The sequence below is a fragment of the Muscardinus avellanarius genome, assembly GCF_963383645.1.
Source record: "Muscardinus avellanarius genome assembly, chromosome: 12".
Lineage (NCBI taxonomy): Eukaryota > Metazoa > Chordata > Mammalia > Rodentia > Gliridae > Muscardinus > Muscardinus avellanarius.
Window position 1 is genome coordinate 36,873,793 of NC_137798.1, and position 14,894 is coordinate 36,888,686.

Sequence of the window (14,894 nt, forward strand, 5' to 3'; positions counted from 1 at the left end):
CCCAGTTTCAAAATAAAGAATAAAAAATAGGGCAGGAGGTGTAGCTCGGAGGTCGAATCCCCCTGGGTTCCATCCCCAGACCCGGAAAAAAAAAAAAAAAAAAATTATCAAAAGGATCAAGAACCTTTAAAAATTAAGCCTAACAGAACTTGGCATGGTGGCGCACACTTGTAAACCCAGCACTTGGGAGGCTACAACAGGAGAATCTCAGGTCCACGGCCAGCCTCAGCTACTTACAGAGATCATGTTTCAAAGAAAAGAATAAAAAATAAATAAATTTTTAAAAAAGGGGGCTGTGTTGTAGCTTAGAGGTAGAATGGCCCTTGGTTCCATCTCCATTACCACCAAAAAACAAACAAAAACAAAAACAAAAAAACAACAAAACTATGCATAATAAAATACCACTTCAGGATCAAGACTATTTTATCTTTTTGTAGTACTGGGATTGAACACAGGGGCATTGTACCTCCTAGCTATTCATTCTTATTTATTCTTTCTTTCTCTCTTTCTTTCTCTCTTTCTTTTATTTTTTGCGGTACTTGGAATGAAACCAGGGGGAATTCTACATCTGAATTATACCCCTAGCCCTATTTTTTATTCTTTATTTTGAAACAGGGTCTCACTGAATTACAAAGGGCCTCACTAAGTAGCTGAGGCTGCCTGTGAAATTCGATCTTCCTGTCTCAGCCTCCCAAATCCTGAGATTACAAGCATGCACCACCATGCCCAGGCCTATTATTTATTCTTTATTTTGAAACAGGGTCTCACTTAGTTGTGGAGGGTCTCACTTAAGTAGCTGAAGTTGGCCGTGAAATTGTGATCCTCCTGTCTTAGCCTCCCAAGTACTGTGATTATAAGCATGAACAACCTTGCCTGGCTAGGATTACTTTATTTTTAAAAAATCATGTAATATTGCCAAGCGTGATAGAGCACACTTGTAATCCCAGCATTCAGCAGGATGATATGGAAGGATCGAGGTTCAGGGATATCCTCAGCTACTTAGTGAGGTCCCTCGCAACTCAGTGAGACCCAGTTTTAAAATAAAGAATAAAAAATAGTCTGGGGGTATGGCTAGGAGGTAGAATGCCCTGGGTTTCATCCCTAGTACCACAAAAGAAAGAATTAAAAAAAAAACACGCAATGTTATGTGCGTATATGAATGTTATCACTATAAATCTATCATGTACAATTACAAAGTAATAATGAAAATAGACTAGTATAAGTCGGGCGTGGTGGTGTACGCTTGTAATCCCCACGCTTGGGAGGCTGAGACAGGAGGATCACACAGGTTCGAAGCCAGCCTCAGCTACTTAGTTAGGCTCTCAGCAACTTAGTGAGACCCTGTTTCCAAATAAAATATAAAATAGGTCTAGGAGTATAGCCCAGAGGTAGAAAGCCCCTGGGTTCCACCCCCAGTACCGCCCAAAAAAAATAAAGACTAGATATATTTTTATGTTAGTAATAATTTTCAAAGAACTAAAATGTTCAATACAAGTTTCAATAAATTACCCTCTGTAAAAATATAACATGTACTCATTAAAAATCTTACTTAAGTTGAGTGTGGTAATGCAAATTTATAATCCTAGTACATGAGAGGCTGAGACAGGAGGATCTTACTTCATGGACAGCCTCAGCTACTTAGTGAGACCCTGTTTCAAAATAAAGAATAAAAAATAGGGCAGGAGATGTACCTAGGAGGGCAAATGCCCTGGGTTCCATCCCCAGAATTGCAAAAAAAAAAAAAAAAAGTTTCCCTAATTTTTTTTTAAGTCTTTATTTTTGAAACAGAGTCTCACTGAGTTACAAAGGACTTCACTAAGTAGCTGATGTTGTCCTCAAACTGCGATCCTCCAGTCTCAGCCTCCTGAATGCTGGGATTACAAGCATGCACCACCATGCCCGGCATAAAAGAGTTTGTGTATTAACATTACATTAGATGTACTTTAATGAAATATACCAACTGTGGATATTAAAAACATCAAATTAAAAGAAATTTGGGCTGGAGCCGGGCGTGGTGGCGCATGCTTGTAATCCCTGTGCTTGGGAGGCAGACAGGAGGATCGCACAGGTTCGAAGCCAGCCACGCACGCTGGCTTAGGAGACCGTTTCCAAATAAAAATGTAAAAATAGGTCAGGGAGTGTAGCCCGGAGGTAGAAAGGCTTCCAGGAACCCCAGTACCACCAAAAAAAAAAAAAAAAGAAAAGAAAAGAAATTTGCGCTGGGCGTGGTGGAGCACGTTTGTAATCCCTGTGCTTGGGAGGCTGAGACAGGAGGATTGCACAGGTTCAAAGCCAGCCTCAGCTACTTAGTGAGGCTCTCAGCAACTTAGTGAGGCCCTGTTTCCATATAAATGTATAAAATAGACCTGGGAATATAGCCCGGAGGTAGAAAAGCCTTGGTTCCACTACCAGAGCATGCGTGTGCGCACGCACAAACACACACAGAAATTTGGGGGTTTTGTTTCAGTTTGGTTTTGATGCTAGGGACTGAACAGAAGGCTCTGTGCATGTGAAATGTATTATTCATACCACTGAAATATACCCCAACCTTTGGATATTTTACCTTTCATCATCTTCATTTTCACTAAAGGCTGTTTTGAAAACATTTATTCTTTCTACCAGTTGACTACAATCTTGTTTCATATCCAAATCCATGCTCTAAAGAAAAATAAAAGTCAGAAAGAACAAAATTTTTTATAAATCTTACTGAAATATTTCAAAAACTCATACGGACATAAATATTAATATATCAAAAAATGATCAATACAATGAGTGTTCTCAGATTTTACAGTAACATTTCCCACATTTTGTATTATAATGAGCATTAGAAAAAACTGGTATATCAAACCATGATTTCATAGATACTACTGACATAAATATAATTTTAATTAAAGGGAACAAATTAAAATAATAAAATTTATGAAGACACTATAAAACTCATGAAAGCAAACTTTAAGAAACTTTATAGTATATCATCACATACAAATTTTATTATCAGGAAACAAAAACGGCAAATAAAACTGAAACAGGGCAAAACGTTCTCTTTCATTAAAATGAAGAAAAGAAAAAAAACAGGCATGATGGCACACGCTTGTAATCCCAGCACTTGGGAGACCGAGACAGGAAACACAAACATGTTTTTGGTTCACAAACAGCCTCAGCTACTTAGTGAGGCCCTCTGCAACTCAGTAAGACCCTGTTTCAAAATGAAAAATAAAAAATAGGGCTAGGGGTATAGCTCTGAGGTAGAATATCCCTGGGTTCCATCCTCAATACTGAAAAAAAAAAAACAAACCCCAAAACACAAAAAACTATGTATATAGTTCAGGTACTTAGGCCTTATTCTATTTTATGTAACTTATGAGAAAATTAAAACAATGATGAATGTTAATCTTAGGGTAACAAAATTTTAAACTAAAACTGGAGAACTTAAGCCAGGCATGGTGGTGCACGCTTGTAATCCCAGCACTTGGGAGATTCAGACAGAAAGATCGCACAAGTTTGAAGCCAGCCTCAGCTACTTAGTGAGGATCTGGGCAACTTAGAAAGACCATGTTTCCAAATAAAGTATAAAAAAAATAGGTCTGGGAGTATAGCCTGGGGGTAGAAAGGCCCCTGGCTTCCACCCCCATACCACAAAACAAAAACAAACTGGAGAACTTAGAAATTAAACTCAATTATTTGACTCATTGGGCTTAAATTAATGATATAACTTAAAGAAAAGACTGGAAAGCCAGGCGTGGTGGCGCATGCTTGTAATCTCAGCTTTTGGGAGACTGAGGCAGAAGGATGACAGTTCACGGACAGCCTTGGCCTTTACAACTCAGTAAGATCCTGTTTCAAAATTAAAAAAAAATAGGGCTGGGGGTGTAGCTCAGAGATATAATGCCCCTTGGGTTCCATCCCAGTAATACAAAAGAAAAAAAAAAAAAAACTGGAGAAATTAGAAATACTAGTTCTTTTTAATATTTAACCAGTCTTTAAGTATTTTTTTTTCTGAGTGTGTGTGGGTGGAATGCAGGGGCATTCTATCTCCAAGATACACCCCCTGCCCTAATTTTTTATTCTTTATTTTGAAACAGGGCCTCACTAAGTAGTTGAGGGAGGCTATCTGTGAACCTCAATCCTCCTGTCTCAGTCTCCCGAATGCTGTGATTACATTTGTGTACCACCACCCCCCGGCTTAACCAGTTTTTAAGTATTTCTTGGCAAAATAAAATAATATGCACTCTATCAAAAGTTAGCTACAAAATATTTTCTTAATTGTATTATAAAAACCATATTAAAGCTGTATTATACTTTTGTTCACTAGTACTTAAAAAACTTGCATTTTTTTTTTTACTTACTTACATTGTTTAAAACAGTAAGAAGTGCTTGTACTAAACCACTACTGCACATTTCATATGGTGAAATTGTGTTTTCATCCTTTAAAAGTACAATTAGATTTTCTAAAGCTGTCTTCATTAAATCTCGCCAAGTGTTCTCACCTTCAATACACTGAGGAAGGAAAAACAAATACAAAATTTAGGGGGGCATACATTCCTTAAAATAATTTATCATGTTTGGGAATGTAACTCGGTGGTAGATTGTTTGCCTAGCTTGCATGGAGTCTTGCTTGGGTTCAAACCCCAGCACCACAAACACATAAATATGAATACTAATTTATCAGAATACCAATTATCATAAAACAAATTACAAATTAAATAAGATTAAAAGTTCAAATTATTAAAGCAAGTTATCTCTATAGAGGTCAGCAAAGATTTTTATAAAGGGTCCATTATAGCCGGGAGCAGTGGCACATGCTTGTAATTCCAGCATTCAGAAGGCTGAGACTGGAGGACTGACATGTACAGACAACCTCAGCTACTTAGTGAGACCCTGTCTCAAAATAAAAAATAGGGAAGGGGGTGTAGCTCAGAGGCCGAATGCCCCTGGGATTCATCCCCAGATCCTCAATTAAATAAATAAATAAATAAATAAATAAATAAATAAATAAATAAATAAAATTAAAGGGCCCACTATAAATATCTTATGCTTTTCAAGCCGTATGATTCTCAGTAGTCACATAAGACATGTAAATGAAGGAGGCCTATGTGCAATAAAATTTTATTTATGGACCATACGATTTAATTTTCATGTGTCATGAAATATTTTTATTTTCTTTTGGTTCTTCAATCACTTAAAATATAAAAGCAACTCTAACCTCACAAAACTGTATAAAACCTGGTGACAGGCAAGATTTGGTTAGTAGGCTATAATTTGCTCACCCTTACTCAAAACTCAACATAAAGAATAGAATAGAAAAAAATAAACTAAAATTCAGTGTGTGCCATAAAATTAAGTGGATGACATACTTGTCTATTTGTATGAAGCTCCCAAGATGACTCTAACTGAGTTGCTATGTTTCTGAGTGTTACCACAACTCCACGAGGCATGCTTTCAACAGCTTTAAAGTGGTCATCATATAAATCTCGAGCCATAGTTCGTACCTACCAAAATAAGAAAAGTAAATGTGAAATTTTACTATGATTAATGATTTTACCAACTCTTTCTTTTACAAGTATGTATAAAATTTTAGAAAATAAAATGGTAGAATATTTCCATAGCATGCAGAGACATTGGATTATCCCCAGTACCATACACATACACAAAAATTAACAAAAAAAAAAAAAAAAAGATTTTTGTGCCATATGAACTTCCAAAAAATACTTCTAATCAGATATGTCAAAAGTTCTGCTGGCTGAAAAGGAAATCTAGTAAATTTTAAATGTTATAAAATAGATCTTAATTGGGCATGGTGCACACACTTGTAATCCCAGCATTCGGGAAGCTGTGACTAGAGGATCGTGGTTCGCAAACAGCCTCAGCTACTTAGTGAGGCCCTTCACAACTTAGTGAGACCCTGTTTCAAAAAAAAAGAGTAAAAAATAGGGCTGGTGGTGTAGCTCAGAGGTCAAATACCCCTGGGTTCCATCCCCAGACCCACACATACCAAAAAATAAAATAAAATAAATATTACATTTTAAATTTTTGGTTATTTAAACTTCCTATCTATATACCAAATAAGCACTTGTTTCACTTAAATCTACATAATCTATAAAAGTTAACTTTGCTCTTTTTAAAATAAAAATAAAGTATTTATGGTGAATCAATTAGAAAATATAAATAAGCCTCCATATATAAAAAAATTAGCCGGGCATTGTGGCACATGCATGTAATCCCTGCACTTGGGAGGCTAAGACAGGAGGATTGCACAGGTTCAAAGCCAGCCTCAGCTACTCAGTGAGGCTCTCTGCAACTTAGTGAGACCCTGTTTCCAAATAAAATATAAAATAGGACTAGGAGTATAGAAGGCCCCTCCCTAGGTTCCATTCCCAGTACCACAAGAAGAAAGAAAGAAAGGAAGGAAGGAAGGAAGGAAGGAAGGAAGGAAGAAAGAAAGAAAGAAAGAAAGAAAGAAAGAAAGAAAGAAAGAAAGAAAGAAAGAAAGAAAATAAATTAAACCACTTAATCCATTAAAAACTTGGCCCTAGTAGAGAATGGTGGCACATGCTTATAATCCCAGTACTTAGGAGGAGACAGAATTGCAGGTTTGTGGCCAGCTTCAGCTACTTTGTGAGGCCCTCTGCAATTTAGTGAGACCCTGTTTCAAAATAAAGAATAAAAAATAGAAATGGGGTTGTAGTTTGGAGGTAAGATACCCCTGGGTTCAATCTCCAGTACTGCATTAAAGGTATTCTGGGATATACCTTGCGGGTTTTTTTTTTTTTCCCCCCGGGTCTGGGGATGAAACCCAGGGGCATTTGACCTCCGAGCTACACCCTCTGCCCTATTTTTTATTTTTTAATTTGAAACCGGGTCTCACTGAGTTGCAGAGGGCCTCACTTAGTAGCTGAGGCTGTCCGCGAACCGCGATCCTCCGGTCTCAGCCTCCCAAATGCTAGGATTACAAGTGCCACCATGCCCGGTGTACCTTACAGTTTTTAATATCAATATATAGTACATATGGCACTCATATCCTAGGCTTAGGTCTTACTGTCTATTTGTGTACTAATGACCTGTAATTTAAGTTAAAGTTATTTGAGAGAACAGTTCATACATATCCTAGGCTTAGGTAGGTCTGATGAAATTTAATACATAATAGTATTAAAAAATATACCACCTACAGTAAATTTAGGGTTTATTTGATTGTATTTTAATCACGAACGAACTCAACATAACTCGAATACAACAGAAAAAAAATCTTCCTAAAGTACTGAATATCTTCGTGTGTGTGTGTGTGTGTGTGTGTGTGTGTGTGTGTGTGTGTGTGTGTGTTAGTGGGGACTGAACCCAGAGGCATTCTCTCCATTCTATTCTGCATTGTCCTGGCTATGAGATGACATCAAAGAAACTAAAACTACTCCTTTATAAAACAGCTTTACTAAGCCAGATGTGGTGGCATATACCTGTAATCCCAGTACTTGGAAGGCTGATCTAGGAGATCTCAAGTTCAAGGACAGCCACAGCAACTTAGTGAGACTCTCAGCAAACCCAGCAAGACTCTGTTTCAAAACAATAGGGCTAAAGGATAGCTCAGAGGTAGAATGCCTCTGGATTCAATCCCTAGTACCACAAAAATAAAACCAAACAAATAAACAGCCCTAATTAGTAAAACCGAGGCTAAAACTAATAGCTAACATTATTTTTAGTTAAAAGATGCCTATTTTGAAACCTATTGCATTTATATGCAAGAGTAGCCAACTGTTCATTGACTTGCTGCTCATTTCAAATCAAGAAAGTGAACCCATGGCTAGGGATATGGCTCAGTTAGTACTCACCTGGTATAAGCAAGGCCCTAGGTTTGATTTCCAGCACCACAAACAAAAGTAAATCAATAATCCCAATTTTTAAAGAAAATGAAAATAGAGATTAAGCATCCTTGATCCTAAAATCCAAAATGCTCCAAAATCTGAAAATTTTTAGATCAATATGGGCAATCCATTTGAGAGTTACACCTTCAATTGATTTTATTTTTTAAAGCTTTATTTATTTATTTATTTATTTTGTGGTACTGGGGATAGAACCTAGGGGCTTTTCTACCTCCGGGCTATACTCCAGACCTATTTTATACTTTATTTGGAAACAGGGCCTCACTAAGTTGCTGAGAACCTCACTAAGTAACTGAGGCTGGCTTCAAACCTGCACAATCCTATCTCAGCCCCCCAAAGCGCTGGGATTACAGGCATGTGCCACCATACCCAGCTAATTCCTTTTATTTTGAAACAGCACCTTGCTAAATTGCTGAGGCTGGTCTCAAACCTGTGACCCTCCTGTCACAGCCTCTCAAGTACTGGGATTATAGGTGAGCACCAATGGAATGAAACTAGGCCTCTTTTTGAAGTAGTGATTTCATTTAAGATGGCAGTTTAAATAAGCATCACGATAATCTGAATCCAGAATCAGGCAGTAACACTGTGTTGTCATACAATACAAAATCTAAAATTTATACTATAATAATAAATTTCAATTCTTCCATACTGTTATCATTAAGAATAGATCATCATTAATAATCTCAGAATGCATTTAAAGGTTGTGACAGAGCTGGGGATGAGGTTCAGTGAGAGAGTGTTTGCTTAGCATTCAGGACGCCCTGTATCTGGTCCCCTTCACTATAAAAACATAAATAAAGGTTTATGGCAAGACTCTCATGACTTACTGAGACCCTGTTACAAAATAAAAAAATAAAACAGGGTTGAAGGTATAGCTTGGAGTTACAATTCCCCTGGGGGGAAAAAAAGGTTTCTGATATTAATAAGTCAAGAAATTAAACAAACTTGGTGTGGTGACACATGCTTATAATCCCAATATGTGGGAAGCTGAGACAAGATCACAGGTCCGTAGCCAACCCCAACAGTGAGGCCCTCCACAACTTTATGAGATCCTGTTTCAAACTAAAAAATGAAATAGGGCTAGCAGTGTAGCTTGGAAGTAGAATGCCCCTGACTTCAATCCACAGTACCAAAAAAATAAACAATTGGCTGAGCATGGTGGCCCATGCCCATAGTCCCAGTACTTAGAAGGCCGAAGCAGGAAGACCACAAGTTCTTGATGACCCTGGACTTAGTGAGACATCTCAAAATAAAAAAGCCAGGCATAGTTGTGCATTCTTGTAATCACAGTACGTAAGAGGCTGAGACAGGAGGACTACAAGTCTGAGGCCAGTCTCAGCAACTTTGTAAGACCCTATTTCCAAATAAAAAATAAAATAGGGCTAGGGGTGTGGCTCAGAGACAGCCTCTGGGGTCAATCTACAGTACCACAAGAAAAAATAAAATAAAAAAAAAGGGCTGGAGCTGGATGTAGTGGCACTGTCCTGTAATCCCAGTACTTGGGAGGCTGAGACAAGAGGACTATAAGTTCAAGACCAGCCTCAGCAAGTCAATGAGACTCTCAGCAACCTAGTGAGACCATTTCAACACAATTAATATAAAAAAAACTAGGAGTCTGAAGTGGTGGTGCATGCCTGTAATCCTAGCACTAGAAAAATTGAAATAAGAGGATCACAGGTTTGTGGGCAGTCTTACCAACTTAGAGATGCCCTCTACAACTCAGTAAGACCATTTCCAAATAAAATAGTGCTAGGAGTATAATTCAGAGGCAGAATGACCCTGGATTCAATCCTCAATTCCAAAAATATGTACATAAAATAAAATGGCTGGGTATACAGCTTAGAGGTAGAATACAGCTGGGTTCAACCTCCAATTACACACACACACACACACACACACACACACACACACACACACACAAACAATTTAAACTTTAGTCTTTTTCTCATTAATTTCTACTTTTTTGGATTTTTTTTTGGTATTTAGTATAGTACAGAAATTATATTATGAAAAATTTGAACAAAAAAAGAAAAACTAAAAATGTTATATTTGGGAAGTTTTTTTACATGGCTCAAGTTTTTCAATGCTTTTAATCTACCACTAAAAATGTACCAATGTAAGAGACAAAAAAATCCCCACATTTTACAAATATACCTTTTGCTTTGTTTTTTCTAACTTGGATTTCAGTTTTCTGCCTCTTTTGCCAGTCCAGCCAGTCACGAATTCTGAACCTTGAGGGTAAGAACAAAAGAATACTTCATAGAACATACTTCATTGCAATTTAACATACTCATTTATTCTTACCTCCTAAACTTACATGGCTACATACTTACCTAGAGAAGTTTCTGCAGTAAATGAATGTTTGGTTCCTCTATTAGATTCAAATACAAAACCAGGTAAATCTTCTTTCAGTATTGTAGCTTGCTGACCATCAGAGTTATGAATAGCAATTTCTCCTTCTTTCAAACATGTTAATGACCAGTTCCCTACAGTAAGTTTAGTGGGTCCTGGTGCTGAGAGTATAGGTTGACTTGAAGTAGATGGCTTTACTTGGCCTCGGGCTCTTTGTAACTTCTCTAAAAATTCACTTCTGCTTTCTATAAAGATAAAATACTTGTTTAAAAAAACAAAACATTCATTTCAAATCTTCCATGTTAAAAATAAATAAATAAAAGCTGGACTTGGTGGTAGCACACTTGTGATCCCAGTACTTGGGAGACTGAGACAGGAGGATCACAGGTTTGAAGCTAGCATCAGCAGCTTAGTATGACCCTTTTACAAATTAGGTCTGGAGATGTAGCTCAGAGGTAGAAGGCCCCTGGGTTCTATCCCTAGTAACACACACACACACACACACACACACACACACACACACACACACACAGAAACCAACCACCCAACCACCATTGGAACATTAATCCTACAGGCATTTTTTAAAAATAAAACTTCTGAGAAAATATTTAACTTGAGAAAGCAATAGACCCATGAAATTTACTATTATAAGACAAAAGACAGGTTTATCTAAAAGATTAAAGAATTAAAAGTTGGTATAGTGCTATTCCTTGTCTCATACAATAAGATGTTTTTGTTTTTTGGTATTTGGGATTGAATTCAAAGGCATTCTACCTCCAAGCTATACTCCCAACCCTATTTTTTATTTTTATTTGGAAACAGGGTCTTGCTAAGTTGATGAAAATCTCACTACTTGCTGAGGCTGGCTGCAAACCTGCAATCTTGCTATCTAAACCTCGCAAGTTTACATATGGTTACCACCACACCTGGCTTAAGAAGGTATTTATGAAGGCTGAGGATGTTGTTCAGTGTCTGAAAGATTGCCTATAGTATACAAGGTGCTGCACTCAGGCCACAATATCTATCTATCTATCTATCTATCTCTCTCTCTCTCTCTCTCTCTCCCTCTCTCTCGTATTTATGAAAGGTTTTCATAGTAGTAATTCTTCTCTATTACTAAAGAAATTGGCCACATGATCATCAAATATTTGCTACTTCTATGTCAACAATAGCAAACTTATGAGCAGAAAGAAAAAGACTCTAGAGGTAAAGAAAATATTTTAGTTGAAACAAAGTATTACCTGAACTATCCGATCCTCCTTCAGGACTACCACTTGAATACATGGTGGCAAGTTTTCCATCCAAGATAAATCTGAACCATCCATTACTGCCATTAGATAATTCCAAGGCTGCGGCATCACTCCAAATATATAAGCAGTCCCTTCCCCTAATGATTGACCAGTCTCTCCAATGATATGGTTTACCTTGCTGCAATTCTTTAGCATCTTCTTGTGGTTCATCTTCCTAAATGTATAGAATTATTCAATAAAATGTGGGAAACAATTTATTTCAAATATTCATAATTTTTTTCTTAAGGTACTGGGGATTGAACCTAGGGACATTCTATCTCCAATCTATACTCCCAACCCTATTTTTTATTCTTTATTTTTGAAAAAGGCTCTCATTAAGTTGTGCAGGGTCTCACTAAGTAGTTGAGGCTGCCTGCAAACCTGTGATTCTACTGTTATAGCTTCTCAAGTACTATAAATCAAATTTAGAATTTAAATATCTTAGCGCCAGGCGTGGTGGCACATGCTTGCAATCCCTGCGCTTGGGAGGCAGAGACAGGAGGATCGCGCAGGTTCGAAGCCAGCCGTGCGCACTGGCTTAGGAGACACTGTTTCCAAATAAAAATATAAAATTGGTCTGGGAGTGTAGCCCGGATATAGAAGGGCTTCCAGGAACCCTAGTACCACCACCAAAAAAAAAAAAAAAAAAAAAAAAAAAAAAAAAAAAAGAATTTAAATATCTTAAACATAATATTCAATTCTTATAGCTCAATATCTATTGTGATTATATAATTACTAAATCTTAAAAATGAGTCTAAAAAAGGTTTTTAAAAAATCATATAAAAGCCAGGAATGGTGGCTCATGCTTGTAATCCCAGTACTTGGAAGGCTGAGGCAGGAGGATCACGCAGGTTTGAAGCCAGCCTCAGCTACTTAGTGAAGTTCTCAGCAGCTTGGTGAGATCCTGTTTCCAAATAAAATGTAAAGTAGGTCTGGAAGTATAGCAGCCCAGGGGTAGAAAGCCCCTAGATTCCATCCTCAGTACCACCAAAAAAAAAAAAATATATATATATATATATATATATATATATATATATATATATAAATAATGACCTAAATTATATCACATTCAGGGATGGTGGTTAAGACCAGTGGATAAGAGCTTTATACACATCTACCTAATACTCTAAGAACTTTGTAAATATCTCTGGGTCCAAAGATCTGTGAGAAATAGAGGTTTAGATATTTGGATTCAATGGTATCTGAATCAAACAGTGCAAGAGAATCACCAGAAAACTTTTAAAAAATAAATTCCAGCCGGGTGTGGTGGCGCACACTTGTAATCCCAGCATTTGGGAGGCTGAGACTGGAGGATCGCAGTTCACAGACAGCCTCAGCTACTTAAGTGAGGCCCTTTGCAACTCAGAGATCTGGTTTCAAAATAAAGAATAAAAAACAGGGCAGGGGCTATAGCTCGGAGGTCGAATGCCCCCGGGGTTTCATCCACAGACCCACAAAAAAAAAAAAAAAAAAAAAAAAAAAAAAAAACGCGCACGTTTATAATCCCAGCATTTGGGAAGCTGAAACCAGAGGATTGCAGTTCACGGACAGCCTCAGCTACTTAGTGAGGCACTCCGTAACTTAGTGAGACCCTGTTTCAAAATAAAGAATAAAAAATAGGGCAGGGGGTGTAGCTTGGAGGTCGAATGCCCCTGGGTCTCATCCCTAGATCTGCAAAATAAGTAAGTAAATAAATGAAAAATAAATAAATAAATTCCAGTCGAGCGTGGTGGCGCACACTTGTAATCCCAGCATTCAGGAGGCTGAGACCAGAGTATGGTGGTTCATGAAGAGGCTCAGCTACTAAGTGAGGCCCTCTGCAACTTAGACCCTGTTTCAAAATAAAGAATAAAAAATAGGGCTAGGAGTATAGCTCAGAGGTCGAATGCCCCTGGGTTCCATCCCCAGACCTGCAAAAAAAAAAAAAAAAATTTCCAAGCCGGGTGTGGTGGCACACACTTGTAATCTCAGTACTTGGGAGTCTGGAACAGGAGGATGATCAGGTTTGTGGACAGTCTCAGCTACTTAGTGAGGCCCTCCATAACTTAGTGAGATACTATTTCAAAATAAAGAATAAAAAATACAACTGGGAGCTGGCCATGGTGGCACACGCTTGTAATTCTAGTACTTGGGAAGCTGAGACAGGAGGATCACGGTTCACAGCCAGACTCAGCTACTTATTAAGGCCCTTTGCAACTTAGTGCAACTCCGTTTCAATATAAAGAATAAAAAATAGGGCTGGGAGTGTAGCTCAGAGTTAGAATGCCCCTGGGTTCCATTCCCAGTACTGCCAAAAATAAAGCGGGGGGGGGGGGGGGGGGTTGGGAGTGTAGTTCAGAGGTAGATGCCCTTGGACTCTATTCTCCCAAAAGACTGGGAGTGTAGCACAGAGGTAAAATGCCCCTGCGTTCAAGTCAATAAAAACATAAAAAAAAATAAATTCCAAGTTAGAAGTATAGTTCAATGTTAGAGCACTTGCCTAGCATTGAGACCCTGGGTTCAATTTGCGGCATCACAAAAATAAATAAGTAAATAAATCTTACATTAAACATGCAGCATATATACACAGTAGAATAACAGTAAGCAATTAAAAGAAAAAAAAAAAAAAAAGAATGAGGGCAGGCATGGTGGTACATGCTTGTAATCTGAATACTTGGGAGACTGAGACAGGAAGATCACAGGTTCGTGGCCGGCCTCAACTACCTGGTGAGGCCCTCTGCAATTCAGTGAGACCTATTTCCAAATAAAGAATAAAGAAGAAAAAAATAATAATAATAATAATAAAAGGAGGCAAGCATGGTGGCTCACGCTTGTAATCTCTGCACTTGGGAGGATGAGACAAGAGGATAACACAGGTTCGAAGCCAGCCTCAGCTACTTAGGCTCTCAGCAACTTAGTGAGACTCTGTTTCCAAATAAAATATAAAAATAGGTCTGGGAGTTTAGCCCGAAGGTAGAAAGACTCTGGGTTCCACCCCCCAGTACCACACACACACACACACACACACACACACACACACACATAGGGCTGGGGGTGTGTGGCTTGAATGTATAATGTCCCTGTTTTGATCTCCCAATACTGCAAAAAAAAAAAAAAAGTTCCATTGTAGTCTAAATGGCATAGTTTATGATAAGATTTTTCATTTGCATATAGAGAATCTTCTGTTTTCACTATTACTGGTTTTCAGAATTTTCACTTGTATGTGCCTGGCTGTGTTTGGGGCATGGAACATTTTTAATGTACTGGAAAATAATAAACTACAAATTCTGTAGGCAAAGAAAATATCCACAAAAAATGAAAGTGAAACAGACTGGGGCAATAGCTCAATGGTACAGTGCTTGCTAGTGTGGGTAAGACTCTGGGTTCAATCCCCAGCAAAGCC

General features: G+C 37.9%; 1 protein-coding gene across 8 annotated transcripts in view; it reads right to left on the reverse strand.

Moving 5' to 3' along the window:
- Positions 1-14,894, reverse strand: part of HECTD1 (HECT domain E3 ubiquitin protein ligase 1) — a gene marked incomplete at both ends in the record, with an annotated part of 106,727 nt that overhangs the window by 44,894 nt on the left and 46,939 nt on the right. For all 8 annotated transcript variants that reach the window (XM_080706757.1, XM_080706756.1, XM_080706752.1 and 5 more), the window contains 6 exons: positions 2,564-2,658; positions 4,351-4,497; positions 5,355-5,489; positions 10,026-10,102; positions 10,205-10,468; positions 11,465-11,687. In XM_080706757.1, coding sequence (XP_080562883.1) covers positions 2,564-2,658; positions 4,351-4,497; positions 5,355-5,489; positions 10,026-10,102; positions 10,205-10,468; positions 11,465-11,687 — 941 coding nt within the window. The remainder of the gene's footprint in view (positions 1-2,563; positions 2,659-4,350; positions 4,498-5,354; positions 5,490-10,025; positions 10,103-10,204; positions 10,469-11,464; positions 11,688-14,894) is intronic.